The 20,394-nt window shown below is 40.7% G+C and overlaps 1 protein-coding gene across 1 annotated transcript in view; it reads right to left on the reverse strand.

The window, feature by feature from the left end:
* Positions 1-861: 861 nt before the first annotated feature.
* The window catches only part of dnah6 (dynein, axonemal, heavy chain 6), a gene marked incomplete at its 5' end in the record, with an annotated part of 45,104 nt that continues 25,571 nt past the window's right edge, over positions 862-20,394 (reverse strand). The window contains 29 exons of the mRNA XM_084006580.1: positions 862-1,123; positions 2,139-2,361; positions 3,133-3,284; positions 3,424-3,496; positions 4,401-4,586; positions 4,774-4,901; positions 5,046-5,175; positions 5,347-5,468; positions 5,655-5,774; positions 8,234-8,372; positions 8,531-8,677; positions 9,339-9,427; positions 9,716-9,876; positions 10,006-10,196; positions 10,348-10,490; positions 10,715-10,850; positions 12,399-12,632; positions 12,790-12,969; positions 13,418-13,598; positions 13,772-13,839; positions 14,420-14,584; positions 15,146-15,271; positions 15,814-16,017; positions 17,196-17,392; positions 18,211-18,334; positions 18,607-18,723; positions 19,018-19,162; positions 19,483-19,718; positions 19,860-20,027. Coding sequence (XP_083862706.1) covers positions 1,020-1,123; positions 2,139-2,361; positions 3,133-3,284; positions 3,424-3,496; positions 4,401-4,586; positions 4,774-4,901; positions 5,046-5,175; positions 5,347-5,468; positions 5,655-5,774; positions 8,234-8,372; positions 8,531-8,677; positions 9,339-9,427; positions 9,716-9,876; positions 10,006-10,196; positions 10,348-10,490; positions 10,715-10,850; positions 12,399-12,632; positions 12,790-12,969; positions 13,418-13,598; positions 13,772-13,839; positions 14,420-14,584; positions 15,146-15,271; positions 15,814-16,017; positions 17,196-17,392; positions 18,211-18,334; positions 18,607-18,723; positions 19,018-19,162; positions 19,483-19,718; positions 19,860-20,027 — 4,389 coding nt within the window. The 3' untranslated portion in view covers positions 862-1,019. The remainder of the gene's footprint in view (positions 1,124-2,138; positions 2,362-3,132; positions 3,285-3,423; positions 3,497-4,400; positions 4,587-4,773; positions 4,902-5,045; positions 5,176-5,346; positions 5,469-5,654; positions 5,775-8,233; positions 8,373-8,530; positions 8,678-9,338; positions 9,428-9,715; positions 9,877-10,005; positions 10,197-10,347; positions 10,491-10,714; positions 10,851-12,398; positions 12,633-12,789; positions 12,970-13,417; positions 13,599-13,771; positions 13,840-14,419; positions 14,585-15,145; positions 15,272-15,813; positions 16,018-17,195; positions 17,393-18,210; positions 18,335-18,606; positions 18,724-19,017; positions 19,163-19,482; positions 19,719-19,859; positions 20,028-20,394) is intronic.

Raw genomic sequence — 20,394 nt, forward strand, 5'->3', positions numbered from 1 at the left:
GTGTGACTCTCGTATCTTTTTCTTTCATACCTGAGATAGGCAGATAGCCCAAGGACTTGCCTAACAGCCCACCCCATTTACATTTGTAGGGGTTGGTCCAGTATATTGTCATATATTCTATGATCTGTGCTTTTAAAGTTGTTTTTCTCTATACAGCATTCAACTATTCATTTTTGTGTGCTCCTCCTCCCCAGTTTAATGTAAATATATTGTTTATGTATGCCATTGCTGCTTGGTCTAAGCTGAGCAGTAAGGTGTGGAGGAGGCAATGTGTGTGACAAAGACAGAGACTGAGTGTGTCTGCATCCTGCCCCGGCACTGCAGTGGGTGTAGTTAATGTGTTTGAAAAGCCATATTTTATGTGTTTGCACTGCTTGCCCTAAGTGACACAAATATGCTGCCAATGTGCGTGGGGGTTGTGGCGGAAACATTTCATCATTTGATGATCATCACTCCTCTTGTCTCAACGCACCCCTCCAATCTGTTCCTGTTTTTTTTTTCTTTTTTTTTTGAGAACCATTTGCATCTTTGTGTCTGGCCACTCATCTCCATTCATCCATCTACTGTATCTATCCCGCTGCCCATCTCTCCATCTTTTCTCTCCCTGAGGCAACATGTGTACTGTAAGTTTCAATAAGCACACTCATCCAATGACTTACCACACAGCTTGAATGGAGCTCTATCCGCTAGTATATGGTGTTTACCATGAATGTCTTGTCTTCATAGATCTGTGTGTACTGGCCCGCTCTCATCAAGTGGCAGCAGGATAAGAATTTGTTGCTGCATTCAACATATTAATCTCCTTGGATAGACGAGTGCAAAAAGAAAACAGACAGTCAGGGCTTGCTCAGAGGTGTGTATTATACTGTATTTGAAGTAAGTGCACTTTCAGCATAAATCATGCATGTGAAAATATTTATAAATAATTACACAAAAGCTTCAATGTTAATCCAAGGTTGTGTATGGAGGTGTACGTTTCAGTCGCATTTAAAATTCCTTTTTGTCCTTGAATAAAAACTTTAATCATCCAACTGGCACAGCAGAGCAGAGGCTTTTGATATCCAATAGTCGCTGGGCCGCTTGGAGGGGAGCATTACTGTCACAACAAAATTAGTTGAGTGACCTGGATGGAGACACAAATTAAGGGTGGGGGGGTGGAGATATATCAAATTAGTTATTTTATTAATATTGCTTTAAAAGTGAAAGAGATTCTTCTAGACATCAAAAACTGGTAAGGTGCCCTTGAGCAAAACAATAAAACCCTGCCTGACATTCAGTATAAAAATGTCTACATGTCAGCAACTATAAAAATATGAAATGCAATTACACTAGAGGTCGACCGAATCGGTTCGGCCAATTAAGACAGGTATGACGTTGAGAGTGATGAATTATACAGCATCATTTAGAAAACAGGGGGAATAATGCCTGCACACTTCTCCACGCCACAATTTATTCAAGGATAATCTTTGTCAGGTCAGAGAGTGACATTTAACACACTATCGTTATCGGTGGAAGTGGGCTCTGATAGTAGCCGATGGCTGCACACTCACACAGGGACGTACATCACTGTTTAGATGCTCCATAGACATAATGAGGTCCACTTTTTGCAGAAAGTATCTGTGTGTATGCAAATACCTGATAAATATAATAATATAAATGACGGTTGCGCTCAAGCCATTAATGCGTAACAGACTTTAAATCATGGTTTTCAACATAGATTATATCAGAGGGATTTTTTTTTTTCACTTCAAAAAATGGTCTTATTCTTTCTGGCAATAGGGTTAGTAAATATGGCCTGAACCTTTGCAGTCCTGGTGAACAGCTGATTTGGCTGAAGTGGCATTCATGTCATATCTGATGTCTTTAACTTACTTAGTAATTTAACGGTCTCTCTTTCAAATAATCCAGCCACGTGGCATTAACTATCTATTCATGAAGTAGAATCGCACACTTTAGGTTCCTCCTTAATCCTGGAATATGCACCATCATTAACAGTTTGAAAGAGTGGCATGTAACAGGAATTGCAAACAGAAGTAATCCTATTAATATTAACACCGGGTGATTAATCAATCAGCCTTTTCATGCTTCACACCACCTCTAATCTAAACCAGTAAATACATAGTGAAGTCAGTATGTACCTGTGGTGGACAGAGTCCCAGCTCTGGCTGAGGTCTTGTACAGAGGAGCGTGGTAAAGGTCGGGCTCAGGCACGTAGTTCTGCTGCGGCACAAAGTGCACAACTGGCAGCATGGCGTTCATCACTCGAGGTAATGCATCCTCAATCACCATGTTTACGTCATCCCAGCGACTGGAATCCATGAACATGCCGTGCACGAGCACACCGTCCTCCGGCTCGGGTAACTGTTGTATCCAATGAGATGGAGCAATGGTTAGTACGCTTTCAGACTCACCACTCTTCTGGCAGTCACAGTGATTTTCCTGAAGCTTTATGGATTATATTTTCACTATCCTTACAGGTGTGTAAAAATGACATATAGTTTAACAGGAGCTTGAATGATGACTTCCTGGTGTCTCCACTGGTTGTCTGGCAAACATTTTTTTATTAGGATAATTACAAATCTAAATTTACGCTGAGTACAAATCTGATTAGGCTAGCTTATGTAAAAAACTAATGCAATGGCTGACTTAGGTCGAAAGAAGACATGGAATCATTGGTTAAAAAAGGCAAAGAGCCTCAGAGAAATCCAGAGATGGACTAGAAAAAGCATATTTTACACTTTGCCTTGTGTTGTTTTTCATGCAGGTTATGTAAACAGCTCCTTCAGTGACAGGCTGCTTCACCAAGTGTGTGTGAAGGAGAGTTACTGCAGGTTCTTCCTTCCAGCTGCTCTCACACTTTACAGTCAACACTGCTGCCAGTAGACCACACGTACCAAAACTGAATTCACTCATGTGCAGTATCAATATTGTGAATTTTACTGTTCAGTTACATATTCATTTTTTATGGTTTAATTGTTTATTATATTAGAAATGTAATCTTCCTACTCCTTTCCGGACATGTCAAGACATTAGCCGCAACAATAATGTTAGAAATATTCTTAATTTGTTTTGTGGGGACATTTTTGACCTGAATTACATTGTCACCATCTAAAGAGATGCCAGTAATCCCACCTCATCATCCATGTCCAGCTTGGTGATGTCAGGCAGAGTCCGTAGAGCCTCATAGACTGCTATCTGGTCTCGGTACACCGGCACCATGTTGAAGCGGAAGTTAAGTTCATCAATGGGCAAATTGTAGTGCCTGGCGTGATTCTGAAGCACCCCTACAGACCAGCAGGCAGAGGGCAGCATGAAAGATATATTTCATCACGTCATCTGGAGTGATCACTATTTGATGGCAGCTTTGAAATCTCCCCTCCTGCCGTGGTTCATTAAAAACATTTTGGTGCTGCAGTGTTTTACCGGTAAGAAAGCCTTGAGGAAAGAAGAATCCTGAGATCCAGAAAGATTTGGGCTGACCACCTGTGATCCACATCTAGCAAGAAAAAAAAAATGCAATTACATTTCTTTGCATCTTTAAATAACTTTGTAATGTGTAATATTAAACAAGCCATGACGTATTACAATGACCCTGCTACTTATACGTCTGACAGTGAGGTGGAGTCTCTTCTGCGGTAGTGAACATGTGCAGTTTGACTGAGTGGCTACCCATCACTTCATAAACCAACTGGGTCTGTCTGTGTGTGTGTGGGGAGGGGGGTTAAGTGATTGTGCAACACGCAAGTCCCGACCGAGAGAGAGAGAGAGAGAGAGAGAGAGAGAGAGAGAGAGAGAGGGAGAGAGAGAGAGAGAGAGGGAGAGAGAGAGAGAGAGAGAGAGAGAGAGAGAGAGAGACTGTCTGTGCCACAGGGATGAATGCTGAATGTATTACTAGTGCTTTCAACCTGATACACAAAACACACAAACAAACAGAAAAATACACTTGATTGCACACAAACACAAACATACACAATCATGTTTTCAGGACTTTTGGGGACATTTGCGTTGACTCCCATTCATTTATTGGAGACTAACTCGAACCAAATCTATCCTAAAATGTGATGATTTACATAATGGGGATGTGCAATTGTCCCTATTTGTTATCCATGTTTTCACGAATCACTGATTAATTGATATCCCTTTCCATTATATTTAATAAGACAAATCATCTAAGCAACATAAAAACACTACACATTGTCTGTTGTGCCCTGTGATAGCCTGGCGACCTGTCCAGGGTGTTTCCCTGTCTTTGCTTGGATCGGCTCTGCAACTAAAGACCGTAATACCTTACCTGTTCTTGTGTCCTGAGTCATGTTATTGATTGTTATTATTGTTTTTGTGAAGCATAAAAACGCCAATTTGTTTGTGAGTCAGTATTTCTTTTCCTTTCCCTTACAAACCTGAATAAAGGAGGTCCTGAGGGCCAGGTCTCTGACCCAGGAGGCCAAGGTCTTGAGAGAAGGGTAGGCAGAGTTTGACCAGTGGGTGGGAACCTGGTTGTTCAGGAAGCTTGTGTATATGCAGTCCATCTCTTCTGACATCACTACCAGACCTGCTATGGCCTTCTGCAGAGTGATAAGAGAACTCTGGGACACACACACACACACACACACACACACACACACACACACACACACACACACACACACACACACACACACACACACACACACACACACACACACCATACATTAATGAGGTAAAGAAAAATGTGAAAATATATATAGTATATAGTATAAGTGTGCATTTCTGGGAGCAAGCTATGTGTGTCACCCTGAGAACTCTCAGTAGGTTGTTGAATCTGTCTGCCTCTTGACGCAACACCGTCGTTAAGGAGCTAAGGCGGCAGTTTTCATCCTGGACAAACAGAGTGTCCACCGCCTCCTCCATGTCTAGACGCTCTGCACGGACAGATGGACGGGCAGGGAGACAAACCGATAACATTGGTAGGCAGGGAGACAAGATGGACATGGAAAACACTGCGTTAGATAATGAGTTTATTAAAATACACAATATCAGCAATGACAGAATTGTAAATTGTGTACCAGGTAGCTTGGCCAAGATGGATTCAGCGAGCTCGCAGACTATATCATCGTTACTTTTAGCTCCATGGCAGGCTGATGAGCGAGGGTTTACATCAAGTATGGTGCTGATTAGAGTCATGGTTTCTTGTCGCTGTGGAGTTAAACACGTAATACACACGCACACACACACACACGCACACACACACACACACACACACACACACACACACAGAGGAAACAACACGTCAATTCGTTTACAACATAAGATGTAGATCTGTATATTTTTCTTCCCCCCTCATAAGACACTGCTAATGTTCCTCACCTGGAAGGCCAGGTTGGCGTTCTCATGCATGCCAAACACCTCAGGATGATCGATGATTGGAAGACTCTCAATATATTTCTTATACTCCTCTAGTTCATCTGCCTCTGGAGCAAAGTAGATACCTTAAAAACAGAGGTTAAAAATGATTAAGACATACAGTATACAAGCTTGCACAGGGACACGTGGATTTTGCATAAATACACAGTTGTTATGTAGAGTGCTGCAGAGTTAGGACTCATTCCTGCAGCCCTCTATTGAATTCCATTAAATTAGGTGTTCCTTATATTTTATTTCACATAGAAAAATACCTGAGGAGGAGTAGGCATATTCAGGCTCCAGTGTTTGAGGCGAGAAGAAGCCTTTGAGGATGGTCCTGAGGCAGCGTTGATCCCAGGCATCAGTCACTCTGCCTCCATACGTGATCTCACCTTTGGAGATGGACACAAACATCACATCGGCACAAGTGTTTTATGCTCAGGACTAAGTCGAAAGCGCACAACTCCACTTTAAAAAAATGCATTTAGAATGAATAGAAATGAAAAAAAGAAGCTGCAAGAGAAATGTTGATTTAGAATTTGAATGTAAATATCATGAATCAATCAAATTTGGTGCAGCCCTAGCACATATAGTAGCATTTCCCTTGAGACTGCCAAGTGTATTGTTTCTTTTGGCCATCCTGCTCTCCTGCCTACTCCTGCTGTGTGAAGTCGGGCAGGTTCACACTGCACTTTGTCACTCATCTTGATCAGCTGTCTACATCTAGCCCGAGGCCAAGGTACGGATCATCCGAAGAACCAGCGCAGGCAATTAGAAAGCAGGTTCAAAAAGCCAATCCCAGGAAGTTGGGTATTAAGCACATAAACAGACAAGGACTGCATGATAAACTCTATTATTATTTTCAAAATGTCAACAAAAGCTTGCACATTGCAGCTTTAACCCCCCATTACTTTGAATTCTACAAACAAGCACAGGGATCTACTTTACCAAGCAGAATTATCAAATAATTTGTGCAAATTAGACAAAGTATTCCATCCTTTGCTGAGACACCAAACATATTCTGAATTCTGACTGATTAAGGTTATGGCTATGATGACCATTATATCGGTTAATCGTTATTGGAAGAGGCTTTAATCTGCTTCTAATTTGATAGAAACCTCAAAGTGTTGGGATCAATCTATGTAACAAAGACAACAACTAAATGTAGATACACCAAAAAGTCTGTGTCCTACACATAGATGTCTGACTGTGTCACATATGAGTGAGAAGGAGATGGTGGGGGAGATCACTACAGTGGCACTGGGCAGTCCAAATAAGTCACATTAGGTCGACAAACACAATACAACAGCGATCTTTTCGTTCTTCACTCATACTGGGAATAATAAAAACATTACTAATGGAAAAATCATTGACGAGTGTCAGGAGTCTCTCCAGCTTTTTGACTTTTTATCTAATAATGCACAGCAGAGAGAGAGACAAGTGCAAAGGAATTATGAAAAGACAGCCATGGCTGGAGGGTAAATATTATCAAAGAGCAAGAAAAGTAAGATTAAAATTATATTCAACACTAACAATTCAACATTTCAAATCCATACTTTCTTAAAGACATAGTTATGTAAGAATATTCAGACACATCTAGTAAGCTTCCAGCATGGAAAATCAGGCAAACTTTTTTTTTTTTGCACATATGAGGAACTGTTTCTTCTCAAAGAGAAAAGGCAATATCATGCTTGGTTTGAAACTAAATGTTTTCCGTCAAACTGTGTGTAGCTCTGGCACACAAGCACTGTTAGAATTAAGGATTAAACTAATAACAACTATGAACAACATCAATTTGATGGCAGAGTGGTGCGCTCCACGGAGACTGAGCACACAACAGAACCATTTGATTGTGTAATTGAAAACCAGATTAGGAAATCAAATGAACTGTAGCGATAGAATGAGTAATTGTTAATGAAAGGGATCCATTCCTCCTCCTGATTATAACTTTGAAGACGTCTATTATGAAAGTCAGAGAATATAAAATCAACATAATTAAGTTAAATTAAAACTGAATTTGAGACATATGTAGCACCCAATATGTGACAATAACACAACTAAATTAAAAAGATTTACCACACCTGAAAATGTATCATCATACAAAATTAAAAAAGAAACATTCTAAATTCCTTTGACAAATTAGTTCAAACTCTAAAGCCTGTTACATTGTGAATAATAAACATTTATATGAAGTGTAGCACTTTAATTCTAAAATTAGCAAACAATCTGCTATCTAAACTTGTAATTGCAACACTGTGCTGTGTTGCAATTTAAATCATTAAATTAAATTCTAATGGTAAAGGCATTTTTTTAATTTCCATTCAAGCAAAGTCAATATTTCTGCCAGATTTGCAGACCTGCAAGTAACATTTGTTCAGAAATGTGCTCCCATGTACCATGATAAATGCTGTGATTTCACAGTCATAACATTTATTTTTCTATTGTGTTTGTGCCATAAAAAAGAGCTTTGTTGTGTGCAGATCTGTTTTTTTTTTTTTTTTTTTTCGATAAACACAAAGCCAAGAGAAAGAGGGCAGCAAAAGTTCACTGAGTGAGAATTGAAAAAACACGGGCAGCTGTAGGGAAGAGTGAAATTATGTTACAGTGCCCTGCTTTTTGAACACAGCACGGTTTTCTTTTCCCCATGTCACACAATGGTGAAAATGTGTGTGGTGTTGACAAAACAACACTGCAGCCTGCGCCACACAATGGCAACACAACAAGCATCCCAGCCTTAGTGACAAAAAGAGTTTCCAGTCACACTTCCTCGCCTTGCCTTGTTAAAGTACCTGTATCTCTGTACACATTTAGATACAAATACACACCAATCGCCGTGTGAAGCATTCCCTACCAGTGATGTAGATGAGAGCGTCCCAAGGGACGGTGCCCTCTCTGCAGTAGAGGTCGAGGGTGAGCAGAGCACACTCCCTGTCACTGTCATTAAACTCATAGCGGATGTTCCAGCCCAGAGGACCAAACTTCTTCCGCTCCTAAAACACATAGAAAACGAGACACAAATGAGGACATACGTAGAAGTATAGGAACACACCCAAGCAAACACACACGGCAGTGTGCAAAAAAAAAAAAAAGAAGACAGACGAAGCAGCAATGATCAATTATATGTGTGATGTGTGAAACAGTGTGTAACCTGGATGATTGCATGGAAAAAGATCATTCCAAAGATGAGCTTCCTCCACTGGCTTCCCAGAACGTGGTCTTCAAAGAAATCGCTGGAGATCTCTGTGAAGGCCCGTTGCATGTTGGCTCGCAGGCCTTTAGGAGGCTCATTAGTTACCTAGCAACAACAAAGGTGCACACAGTTATCAATGGCTGCGATTGTGAAGACCTCAGTAAGTTCTGCTCAGACTGCCTAAAATTCTGGGGCCTTGCTGGGGTAAAATGTAAGTACCTTAAAATGGTGAATTTAAGAACTTTTATAATAATAAAGGAAATGTCCTTAGTCCTCAGAAGGTTAAACACTGGTCTGGGATTGGTCCACGGTGTCTGCGGTACCCAAAGAGTAACTGAAACCGTACTTTTGAGCAGTTTTACATATGTTTAACTTGCTTGAAGTCTAATCTACAGTACTGAATAAGCTCTGTGACAGCTGAATGAAAAAAAGTTACAAGAAGAGTGCCTTATGATTTTAGGTGGGTAGGTTCCTTTGTGAATGGATTACATTTCATAATGCAATCCTCAAATAAAAATCAGTCTTTGACATGGTTTATACTGATGCTGTGACACTGCCTTTTAAGGAGAAAGTATCAGTTCTGCCTTGTGTGCAGCAAATTACAAATAATGCAAAACGCAAAGTAACTTTGCAACAAAAGGAATGCAAATCACATCAATTTAGGCTTTTTACTTATTTCAGCGTGTCCTTTATCCAAGTAGACACAACTAAAATGATATTATCTAATGCTATCTAAACCTACTATCTCTGCAATACACAAACTTACCTTGACAGAGTTCTGAAGTACTGTAACAGGGAACACTTTGGTAGGCATGGAGCTGAGAAACAAACGGAAGTTCTCATGGATCGATGCGTCTGTTAAAAAACAGAAGGGGACATTTTTCACAGTCAAAAACAAAAGAAAAAACAACTTAATGGATTCGTCTGGGACTACACAGAAAAACCTGCACTGAAGTATCCTTTCACTGCTGTGAGGACCCAAGGAAACTGTCACAGTGACTGGACTCTCGTTCACCATGCATTAGATAGGAGCAACAGTACATTATCATACATGGCCCAAATCTGAAAACAGTGTCACACTGGTCTGTACTTGTGTGATCATGTATGTAGTTACATAGAAGTGTTACAATGATATAGCAATACCAGGTTCAGTGAAGGTCTTGATGAGCTCCTCCATGGCTAACAGCCAAGAGACAGCCAGATGACAGTTCTGCAGAAAGACCCATTTGCCACTCTTCATTGCTTCATGGATCATCTTCTCTGCTATTGGCCCCTGGCCTTGCCCTAATGAGATGGACTCGACCCTGAGAGACAGAGAGAGATGGAAATACCCCAGTGATCATGTGAAAACACCTTCCAGGTTACTGGCCATTGTCTGTAGATATTCCCTTCAACACCCCAGCCTTATATTGTCTATCTTTTTCTTTTGTTACCTGTCGAGACAACCTCTCTCTTTAGCAAAGCGCTGGAAAGCACCCATAGGGTCGGACCCTGTGCTGAGAATGAAGACCAATGGTGTAGAAGGTGACATGTCATTGTAGAGGTTGGCCAGGTCTACTGGAGGGTTCTCCACAAACTGCTTCCCTAGGTTGATAATCACAAACTCTGTTGCTGCAAACAGCACCTGGGCAAAAGAGGGGAGGAAGTCAATCAGAGAACAACAGTAGAAAGAGGACAAGTAGTAATAAAACAGTAGTTAGGAGAGATGGGCCATGAACAAAGTAAGGTTCTAGAGGTTTGAAAAATATCTTTCCACAGACGTCATCCCGCCTCACCTTTTCTTCAATGAAGCTCTTGATAAGGACTAGCTTCTGGAAGGTCCCCAACCTCTCATTCCAGTTGCCTCTGATCTCACTCCCCTGCTTCTCTGTCACAAAGTCTTCCCAATTCTCTGGATTAATGGATGCTTGAAAAGACCCTAAAGGAAAGACAACTGTCATTTAATGTGACACAAATCTGCTACCCAAATCACTATGTAGAAGACAAATGACAGAATATCTAAGAATGATTAGAAAATCCAAGTCTCACACTGTAAGGATTTGCTTTATCACTATCTTTTCTTCTTTAATATTTAGCAAAAACATGATGCAATAAATGTGGTGATTCAGCAGATCAGCCATGATAACATTGGATTGGGTTTACCTAGTTCGATGTGGATACAGGTTCTAGTAATTTCCTTGGATATGTCCTTGAAGCAGGGCAGTGCATCTTCAAGATCGCAACACGTCTGCCAGTAAAAATCACTTAGCCATGGTACATCTGGCCGTTTTGCATAATCCTGGGAGAAGGAGACATTTCAAAGGAGAAGATAACGACCATCAAGGGGAAGTGGATGGGTAAGAGATGTAGGGCAGACCTTGAGTAGTAGATGGACAGAAAAGAAGAATTAAATTATGTCAATAAAAGTAGGAAGACAGGTATATTGTCACGGACTTTGTGGATCAGAGATTTTTAATATTTGAAAAGCCTTCACAATTAGCAAGATAAATCTAGATGATGGATGTATTGAAACTGTGATCCAATAGACAGGAGAGAGACAGGTGAGGGAGAGGAAAGTCAGGACAACATTAGCATGAGGATCACGACAGCTAACTGGCAACAACCTCCAGTCTAAGTAATGCCATATAAATGAGAACCAAATGGTGGTTGAATGCAGGAATGTATCCCTGGGTGGCACTGACCGATCTGTATTGTGGACAGAGAAGTGTCTAGCGAAATCTCAAAGGGCCTTTTATTCATTGCTGTGTTCTACCTTTCCCTTCTTTATTGCCCAAATCAATGGCGAGTCAGCAGCACACCCTTCTGACTCCCACTTGGGTTTGGGAGAGAAGCTCACATTATATGGAAATATATAGTGAGAGAAAGGAATGAAAAAAGTAACTGTACTGAAGTCTATTGTACTTTCAGTTCAGATGATCTCATTTAGCCTTTTATTTCTATATCAACTCAATCATAATTCAAGATACTGCTTACAGGCCCACCTGGGGGGATTTTTAGGCTAGGAGAAAATAAAAGAAGGCACCTGATTCATCTGCAGTGAAGAGGATCCAGCCAACAAACTGGAACACATTTCTCTATTTTTGTCTAATTATAAGAACACCCGGAAGCAAAAAAACAAACAAAAAAAAAACATTTTTTTTTTTATTGTGAGCTCATGACACAGTTAAAAATAGAATGTTATCCCTCTGGAGTATATACATATAGGAGTGTGTTCCTATAATTAGGTTATTCATACCTTAGGATTTGTTCTGGCTTCAGTGGTCAAATTATTTTACTGGCAATTGACCATACTGGTTAAGCAAAACTCAGCTTTTCAGCTGATCTTTGATATTTGAATGTCCAGCACTGCTAAACAGTGGGCTTTTCACTTGTTTTAATAAAAGTAAATTCGGGCCCAAGCACAAAAGTGTCAGGCCCCGTCACTGAAAGTGCAAAGAATGTAATGTTTTTGTAGACATCCTTATGTTTCTGCTACAATCACATTTCTGAATCTTTACTAGTGAAAATTGCAAAGCTCTGCCGTGATTGTGCTTACCAGTGGACTCTACAGCACCCCTAATCACTTTTAGCCTTAAAACACATTGTAATGCCTAAAACTTATGAAACGAACACTAGCTCCATAGCACCCCCAAATGTGTGGAAGGCCTTAGTTTGGACACAGTTGCTTCAATATTCATGAAATTTGGTAACCACATTGCTCTTATGATTTAAGACATAATTCACCTTGGCTTTTATTCTGCCAATGCCCCCAAACCCCATTAGATAGATTCTCTTCCGACAGTAATTTACCAGCAATATTTAAAGAAAAAATGTACTTTCATCTTACCTTTTCCAAAGAGACTGCTCCTTTTAGGAAGTACTGCCACTCTGCATCAGAAATCTCACCATGCTGCTTCATGATCTCTATGCACAACATGAAGCTGTAAATAAGCTTGTGCTGCTCGAAGAGACCACGGGAGACATTGATGTAGGAGTTGAGCAGGATCTTGTCCAGTAGGATCTGGAGACGCTCCTCTAACACGCTGCACTTTTCTGACGTTTCAATGGTGGAATTAAAGAGCTGAGGATGGGAAATAAATAGAAATAATATGATTATTGTCAGATCATGAACATGATGATGGTAAGTATGCTACATGGGGGCTTGACGTCTTTTCATAATGCAAAGACTGAGATTGTTCTGTGGCGTGTACAAATGAAGCCTGGTTATGCTCACTTACCTGTTTGAAGTATTTGAGGGAGAACTGGTACATTGGATCGATCTCAGAGAGACTGGCGATGACAAAGTACAAGACCGAGCCTCGGGTGGCCACGGGTCGGTAACGCTCCCTTGCAGAGTTGATCATCAGCTCAGTGGCCTCTGCCTCCTCCAGACGATGCTTTATGGCCTCTGATGTCACCTGGGGAAAACAGCGAGGAACAATGAGGAAAAGGCAAAGCAAAATAGTTACAAAACAAGAACAGAAGAGTTGTGGTAGCGAGGAAGGAGGGAAACAGAAAAAGACAATACGAGAATCAGTCCATGTTTCATCTGTAACCACTTATCCTGTTCAGGGTTGTGGATCCTGATATTGGGCGAAGGCAGGGTACACCCTGGAGGGTCGCTATCACAGGGCTGACATAAAGAGAGAGAGCCAAAGCCATTCATGCTAACATTCTCACCTACGGGGAAAAAAAAAACATTCAAACTCCCCATAGAAGGCTACCCGAACCCCGATTTGAAACCAGGCCCCTGCATGCTAACCACTACACTACTGTGGAATATAAGAAGGACAATTACAAACGGTCTTTGAAATGGTCTTTGCAGATAATGAAAACATCATGATCATTGCTTAATGTCGGATTTACCTTTGACTCCTGGAGTGTCCGAACGAGATCCTCATTGTCAAGTAAATTCCCCTCAGAGGTGAAGAGAAGCTTCAAAATGCGGTCTTCAATATCTTTCAGCTGACTGCGATCCGCGTTGATGTGCACAATTAGCTCATTCCTTTGTTCCTCAAGATGTGGACTCTCCAGACACACCACGTCACTGAGGAGGAGAATAAATAATAATACACTACAGGAGTTAAAAAAGACCAGCGATTATGGCGTGTGAAAAATACTGGGGTACATAATCTTGTATAAAAGTTTGTAAGTGTGGACCATGTGGTTCGGGGAAGATGCAATCTCTTGTTTTTCATGGATATCTATGCATGTATGTACCTAAGCAGTTGGTCCTCCAGGCCAGACATGGTCACGGTGAAGTTGATAATTGTAACTTTGATGCACACCTGAAGCGCAGCAGGAACACACACAACACACACAAAGTGAAACAGTCAATTCAGCCATAAACGAGACAACGACTGCCATGTCACTTGAAATCTCTCATGCAATTTGAAACAAAACATCAACAGAAAACTATCCAACAGGTTCATGTTGTCTAAGTTACTGCCTTCATGCACTGCTGGTTTGAATACACAGTGGAATACAAGCTTGTTTTCACATGGTGTTTACTGCTCTCCCGGGCTGCTGTTAAATAAAAGGCCATAGCACAGTTGGAAGCTGGCAGGTGATTACAACTTGTCAATGCCTGCAAAGTGCAAACTGACCATAGCCGATGCCATTACTGGAAGCCAAGCATTCATTCTACCAGGCCACAAAGGTTCTTTTGTGTCTTTTGTGTCACTGTGTTCTCCACAACACATGCAGCATTTTGTTTTGCAAGCTTATAAATATGTGGGTGCCATAGTTGCCTTGAGGCAAACAGCAGAGGTGAGTTGGTGTCTCCATACTGAACTGGAGATGCGTTATGCACAACTGATGCCAGATGAACCAAATATGAAGATGTACAGGCGTGTGGGCTGTCCTTACCTCTGGTAGATAGTGTGGGTTGGCCATCTTGGTGGTCATATAGAACCTGAAGTTCTTGTCATAGTCAATATCTGAGTCTCCAAGTCGGATCAATGTCCGTCCACCAGCCACAAATGTCTGCTTCAGCAGGATGGGCTCCAGAGCAGGATCTAGGGTCTCTTTAAGCTGTGCACACACAATATAAGAATGAACAACTCAGCACATCGCTTACAAACTTTTGGAATTCGTCTCATTGTGTCAAAACTCTCCAAACACAAGCCAAATAAGATGCAACACTTGGGGATAAACATCTCACTTCTATGTCAAAAGGAAACTGCAGCAACAGCAAACTGATGTACTTGATACCAAACACTGCTGTCTTTATTTACTTCTATTTTTTAAACTTTCTCATACATGCTTCAGTGACAGATTGTTCCAGTACAGTACATACACATACTCACATTTCACAAAAATAGGAAGGCATCAGAAAAATAAATATTCAGCTTCTTCTTTTTTTGCCATTGCAGGTTTTTACAACAACAAAAGAAACTCAATGAAAGGTAGACTAAAAGGACAGTAATCAATAAAATATGCTCCTGTTTGTTATGTTACTGAAAATGTTTACAGTAAAATTACAGTGCAATGGCAAACCAAAAAAAGTAGTAGAAAATACTCATATTTTGACGCCTTTGCTGAAGGCATGCTTACAAAATTAACTTTTTGTACGTGTTCTTTGCGTGTTCCTACCTCCTCTAGCAAGACAGGCACACCCATGCGTATAGCGTTCTCTAGGGTATGGAGAAAGCTTGGGTCTGTCAACTTGACAACCCTTAGACCATGCTTGGCCTCCTTAGAGCGGATCCATTGGTTGGCCTGAGGGTGACAAAAATATGGACTGTCAATACATTGTGTATACGATAGGAATGAATATATTTCATGCACTTGATGTGATATGTAGCAATGGTAGCGCAGGAGGGGAAAAAAACGATGCTTACTTAATATTTCCATCCTATAAATGTTTGTATGTCTGGGTGAGCTGGTTTCCTCACTGTGTGGGAAAATGGGATGTGTGTGTGTGTGTGTGTGTCCTGAGGCCGTGACTTTGTGTCAGATTGTGTCTGACAAGAAGTTCTATTTTGAGAGATATTTTTTTATCACAGCCATTTAGTCAATTTGTTAAATCATATGAAATCCAAAAGATTTTGTAGAATAAAACATTATTCTATTCTTATTAAATAATATTTGTAACCCAGTGTGTACATGACATTTACGTGACGATAACATGACACGATGGGTGTTTTAGATGTAGATGAAAAATAGAGCTCCTCAAATATCAAAACTGATTAACTGACCAATCACAGCTATTAACAAATTGCTGCACGCCTCGAACACGCTGCATGTTGTTTCTAGTTCACCTGATCCTGCGGGTCGATCATGAGAGGCCAGCGGTGGCCCTCCGTCACCAGGATCCCGTTCTCCGTAGAGACAGCGTCACGAGGCAGACCCTCTGTGTTCCACTGGCGGATGACAAATGGGTCACCCAGAATGTTTATCAGGCTGAAGCTGGAACTGATGGGGATGTTCAGTTCCTGGCACTGTGTTATCCACTGGTCAATTAGCTGGGGAAAGGGGGCACAGACATGCATTAGTGCATTCATATTTCGGTTTGAGGCATTCCTCAGAACAACCATTCTTTCTGTTTTTGTATCCTGCATATTTTGTAATGAAATTTGTTTCTTGTTTTTTTCTTTCTGATATTATCACAATAGATAGATAGATAGATAGATAGATAGATAGATAGATAGATAGATAGATAGATAGATAAAGGGAACAAGGTGTGAACTCGAGAGTACCAGTGTTGGGAACGTTACTTTAAAAAAGTAATTAGTTATAGTTACTCACTACTTGTTCCAAAAAGTAACTGAGTTAGTAACTGAATTACTTTATAATAAAAGTAACTAGTTACCAGGGAAAGTAACTATTTGCGTTACTGTAAAAAAAAAAGTTGCTTTATGTCAAAGAATTTGGATTTTTCTTGTAATGAGATGGCAAACTGTAGTCTTGTAGTCTACTCCTATAGTCGCGTAGCGTGTTGTCTTGTGTATAATAATTGAGATCGCATTCTCCGCACCTCGCATGCGGGAATAATTAAAACTTGAGGAGAAATTATACAGTGGGAGACGCTGTGTCTGTCATATATCACAAAACAGGGTCAGAGCGCACAGCAGTAGACATAATGACCCCGGTGCCTCGTGCCGCTGCGCCGTTCATCATCATCATCATCACCACCGTCTTCACCATCCGCGCTCCACAGCTATACCGGATTCCCGTCCAACACCAGAACGGCGGGACACCGGGGCCCGCGTGGCCCTCGCGCGCCGCTCAGACCAGCAGCAGCCCAAACTCCGGCTTCAGCTCGCGGCAAGTTTGCACGTTTCTCCACGGACAACAGGCTGCTGAGACCAGGCACGACCTGAAGACGTAATCTTACTATACATCAGCCAATAATTGCTGAGAGGTTATCTCATCCTCCCTTCTCTCATGACAACACGCGCACGAGTCCTATCATGAAGTTAAAAAAAAGTTCATTGTGCGACTTGAGTAACGTGCAGTAACGGGGTGTCGGCAATGATAACGGCGTTATAGTGACAGTCAAAGTAATTAGTTAGATTACTCGTTACTGAAAAAAGTAACGGCGTTAGTAACGCCGTTTATTTCAACGCCGTTATTCCCATCACTGGAGAGTACACTACCTACAAGTTGCCCATTCTGCATACCAGAGTAATCCTGTACATACCAGCTGTCTGTAGTGAGAGGTAAAAGCTCCAAAGTAGGCCACACAAGCAGCTGCAATGAAGACGTTCCCCACAACGTTGACGATCTCCTGCTCAAACAAGGCAACACTTTCTTCCCAGCGTACCTGCTCATTACCAAGAGCAGAGGTCAGCTTCCCTGCTCTGGTCAACCGAGCCTGTGTCAGAGCCATGGTGTTAACTTAGATAGAGATAGAGATAGATAGAGATAGATTGATAGATTGATAGATTGATAGATTGATAGAGATAGATAGAGATAGATAGAGAGAGATATATACAGAGATATAGAGATAGATAGATAGATAGATAGATAGATAGATAGATAGATAGATAGATAGATAGATAGATAGATAGATAGATAGATAGATAGATAGAGAGAGATAGATAGAGATAGAGAGATAGATAGAGATAGCGATATAGAGAGATAGATAGATAGATAGATAGATAGATAGATAGATAGAGATAGATACAGATAGATAGAGAGATATAGATATATATATATAGAGAGATAGATAGATATAGAGAGATAGATAGAGATAGCGATATAGAGAGATAGATAGATAGATAGATAGAGATAGATACAGATAGATAGAGAGATATAGAGATATATATATATAGAGAGATAGATAGAGATAGAGAGATAGATAGAGATAGCGATATAGATAGATAGATAGATAGATAGATAGATAGATAGATAGATAGATAGAGATAGATACAGATAGATAGAGAGATATAGAGATATATATATATAGAGAGATAGATAGATATAGAGAGATAGATAGAGAGATAGATAGAGATAGAGAGATAGATATAGATAGATAGAGAGAGCGAGAGAGAAAGCGAGAGAGAGGGGTAGTATGAAAACAGAGAAGCATATATTATTTTTTTAATTCAGTGTAGCATCAGATTTTCAGCATCCAGCTACTTCATATAATAATACAGTTGTTGTGCAGTTTAAAACTCAGGAAGAGTTAAAGTCTTTATTTGCACACCCCTTACCCAAATCCTCCTTCTCAGTGAGGTTTCTGTCAAACTGCTCCTGTAGGAGATTGATCTGGTCCTCCACCTCCTCAAGCTTTTGTTGCTTCTCCCTCAGTGTTGCCATCGTCATATCCAGCTCCTCCTGCATTGGTTGAAATAGAGGAAAATACCATTAATGAATATATTTCGAGAACATTTAGTCAATTGTGTATCATCATTTCTTGGTCAAATGTCTGCACGGCAATTCTGAATGAGACTGAGAGAGAATAGAGAATGAACTGGTGTTTACTGGAAGAATGCTTTAATTGTAATAGACTTGGCAAATACAGACATAATTGATATTTAAACAAAGAGTATGTAAAGCAAAATCCTTTAGATTGTAATATGTGTGAAAACTTTATATACTGTACTGACCTGAGCCTTGGCCAGTGTTTCTCTCTTAGGGCCGACTTCTTTGAGGACTCTGGAGTACAGATGCATGGCTCTGACCCACATGCACATTGATCTGCAGGCTTTGGATACCTTCTCCACCTTAAAGTAACACAATAACACATTCAACCAAGTAGCAGATATTGATGCTGTGGTGTGTTCCCTAAATTATTGACAATTCATGCCATCACAAAATCTACATATCAGATGGATACAAAACAATATAATCAAAAATCAATCAGTTCTTTTCCAGTTTCACTGGACAAGGCTACCATAAGTGTACAAATGTGTGTGAAGGATTGAATGAAGACATGAAATATGCTTTATAAATCCATTTACAATGTTATTGCTGAGCCCTACAAAAAATCTGACTGACATATCCAAATCCAAACAGACCTTCTCAGGTATGAAATCCGGGTTGTTGACGTATTTTTGCAGCTTAAGCAGGATCTGGGGCTTGATATTGTCCTTGTCATAGTCTGTCAGACGCCTGAGGAAATTGGCATCTCCCAGGACTTGCTTGGCACCGAGCCAGTCCGGTCTGTAAGGCAATAGACACGTTAGTTTACCTCATACCTTTGAAACACTGCCTCAAAAACAACAGAGAAGATTGTGATTATAATGATGATAATCGTTTTAGGGATTGCTAAAAATGACATCTGCCATCCCTAATTTGATTCATTTCCTTCATTAATAGAATGTAAGGATGTGACATAATTGGTGAGCAGTGAGTTTGTAATAATGGAATATCAGCTGGGGAGAAATGGGCACTTTCATGTGATATGAGAGACAGCGATACCTCTCTAATAAAACCTTGCGGAAGAAACATTTTTTTTAATAAAGAGAGAGAAGTACACTGACTTGCAGCCGAGCAGGATGCAGACGGCCTCCATGACCGTCATGACCATGTCTGGGGGTTTGGTGAACACCTTGATCTCAGAGATGTCAGCCTTATCGAGAGAATTAAGGGCCTGATTGGCCCCCTCCAGGGCTGGCAGAGCCTCATCCAGGTCCCTCTGGGCATCATCAGCTATGGCCTGTGTGTCTTCAGCTTTGAACTTGGCCAAAGCCTCATCCTCCAGCACTACTTTACGCACCTGTCGAATGGATATTTTTAGAGGAAACATAGACATCCACTACAACAGAGAAGAAGTAAGGGTTTCATGCTTTTCTGCACCTTATAGGAAACAATAGACAATAGTTTTGAAAGACACACACACACACACACACACACACACCTCATCAGCGGTCTCCTGGTCTAAAGCCAATTTCTCCATGAGGGCATCAACATCAATGTTTTTTTGTTTCAGGACTGGCTCCAGAGCAGACAGGTCCTCTTTCATTTTGTCCACAAGGTCATTGGTCTCCAGCAGTTTGGTCAGACCGTTCTTCACACGATCCTTGGCCTTTACATAAACACACCCACACAATGGTAAATTATCCATACTTTACAGGCACACACAAACAACCAAACAAGAAGCCTATATGCAACATCCACAGCTTCACTAGCATTTACTTTTCCAACTATCCAAAATAACGGAAAAAAAACCTCTTCATTGAAAGACAGGATAGTTTCATTGAGAAGCACAATTTGCTGAATGACAGTCAATATGAATTCAGATCAACATCTTAGCGCTACTTTTAATAAAATACATTTGTAATAGGCAAAAACAAGTATGCAGTGGAAGTATTTATCGAATCATCAATTTATCGAGTAATTGACTAGACAAAGTGAAAAAGTCTTCCTTCTTTTTCGGACATGTACATGATATG

This window comes from Eutrigla gurnardus (genome assembly GCF_963514095.1).
Source record: "Eutrigla gurnardus genome assembly, chromosome: 3".
NCBI classification, from domain to species: domain Eukaryota; kingdom Metazoa; phylum Chordata; class Actinopteri; order Perciformes; family Triglidae; genus Eutrigla; species Eutrigla gurnardus.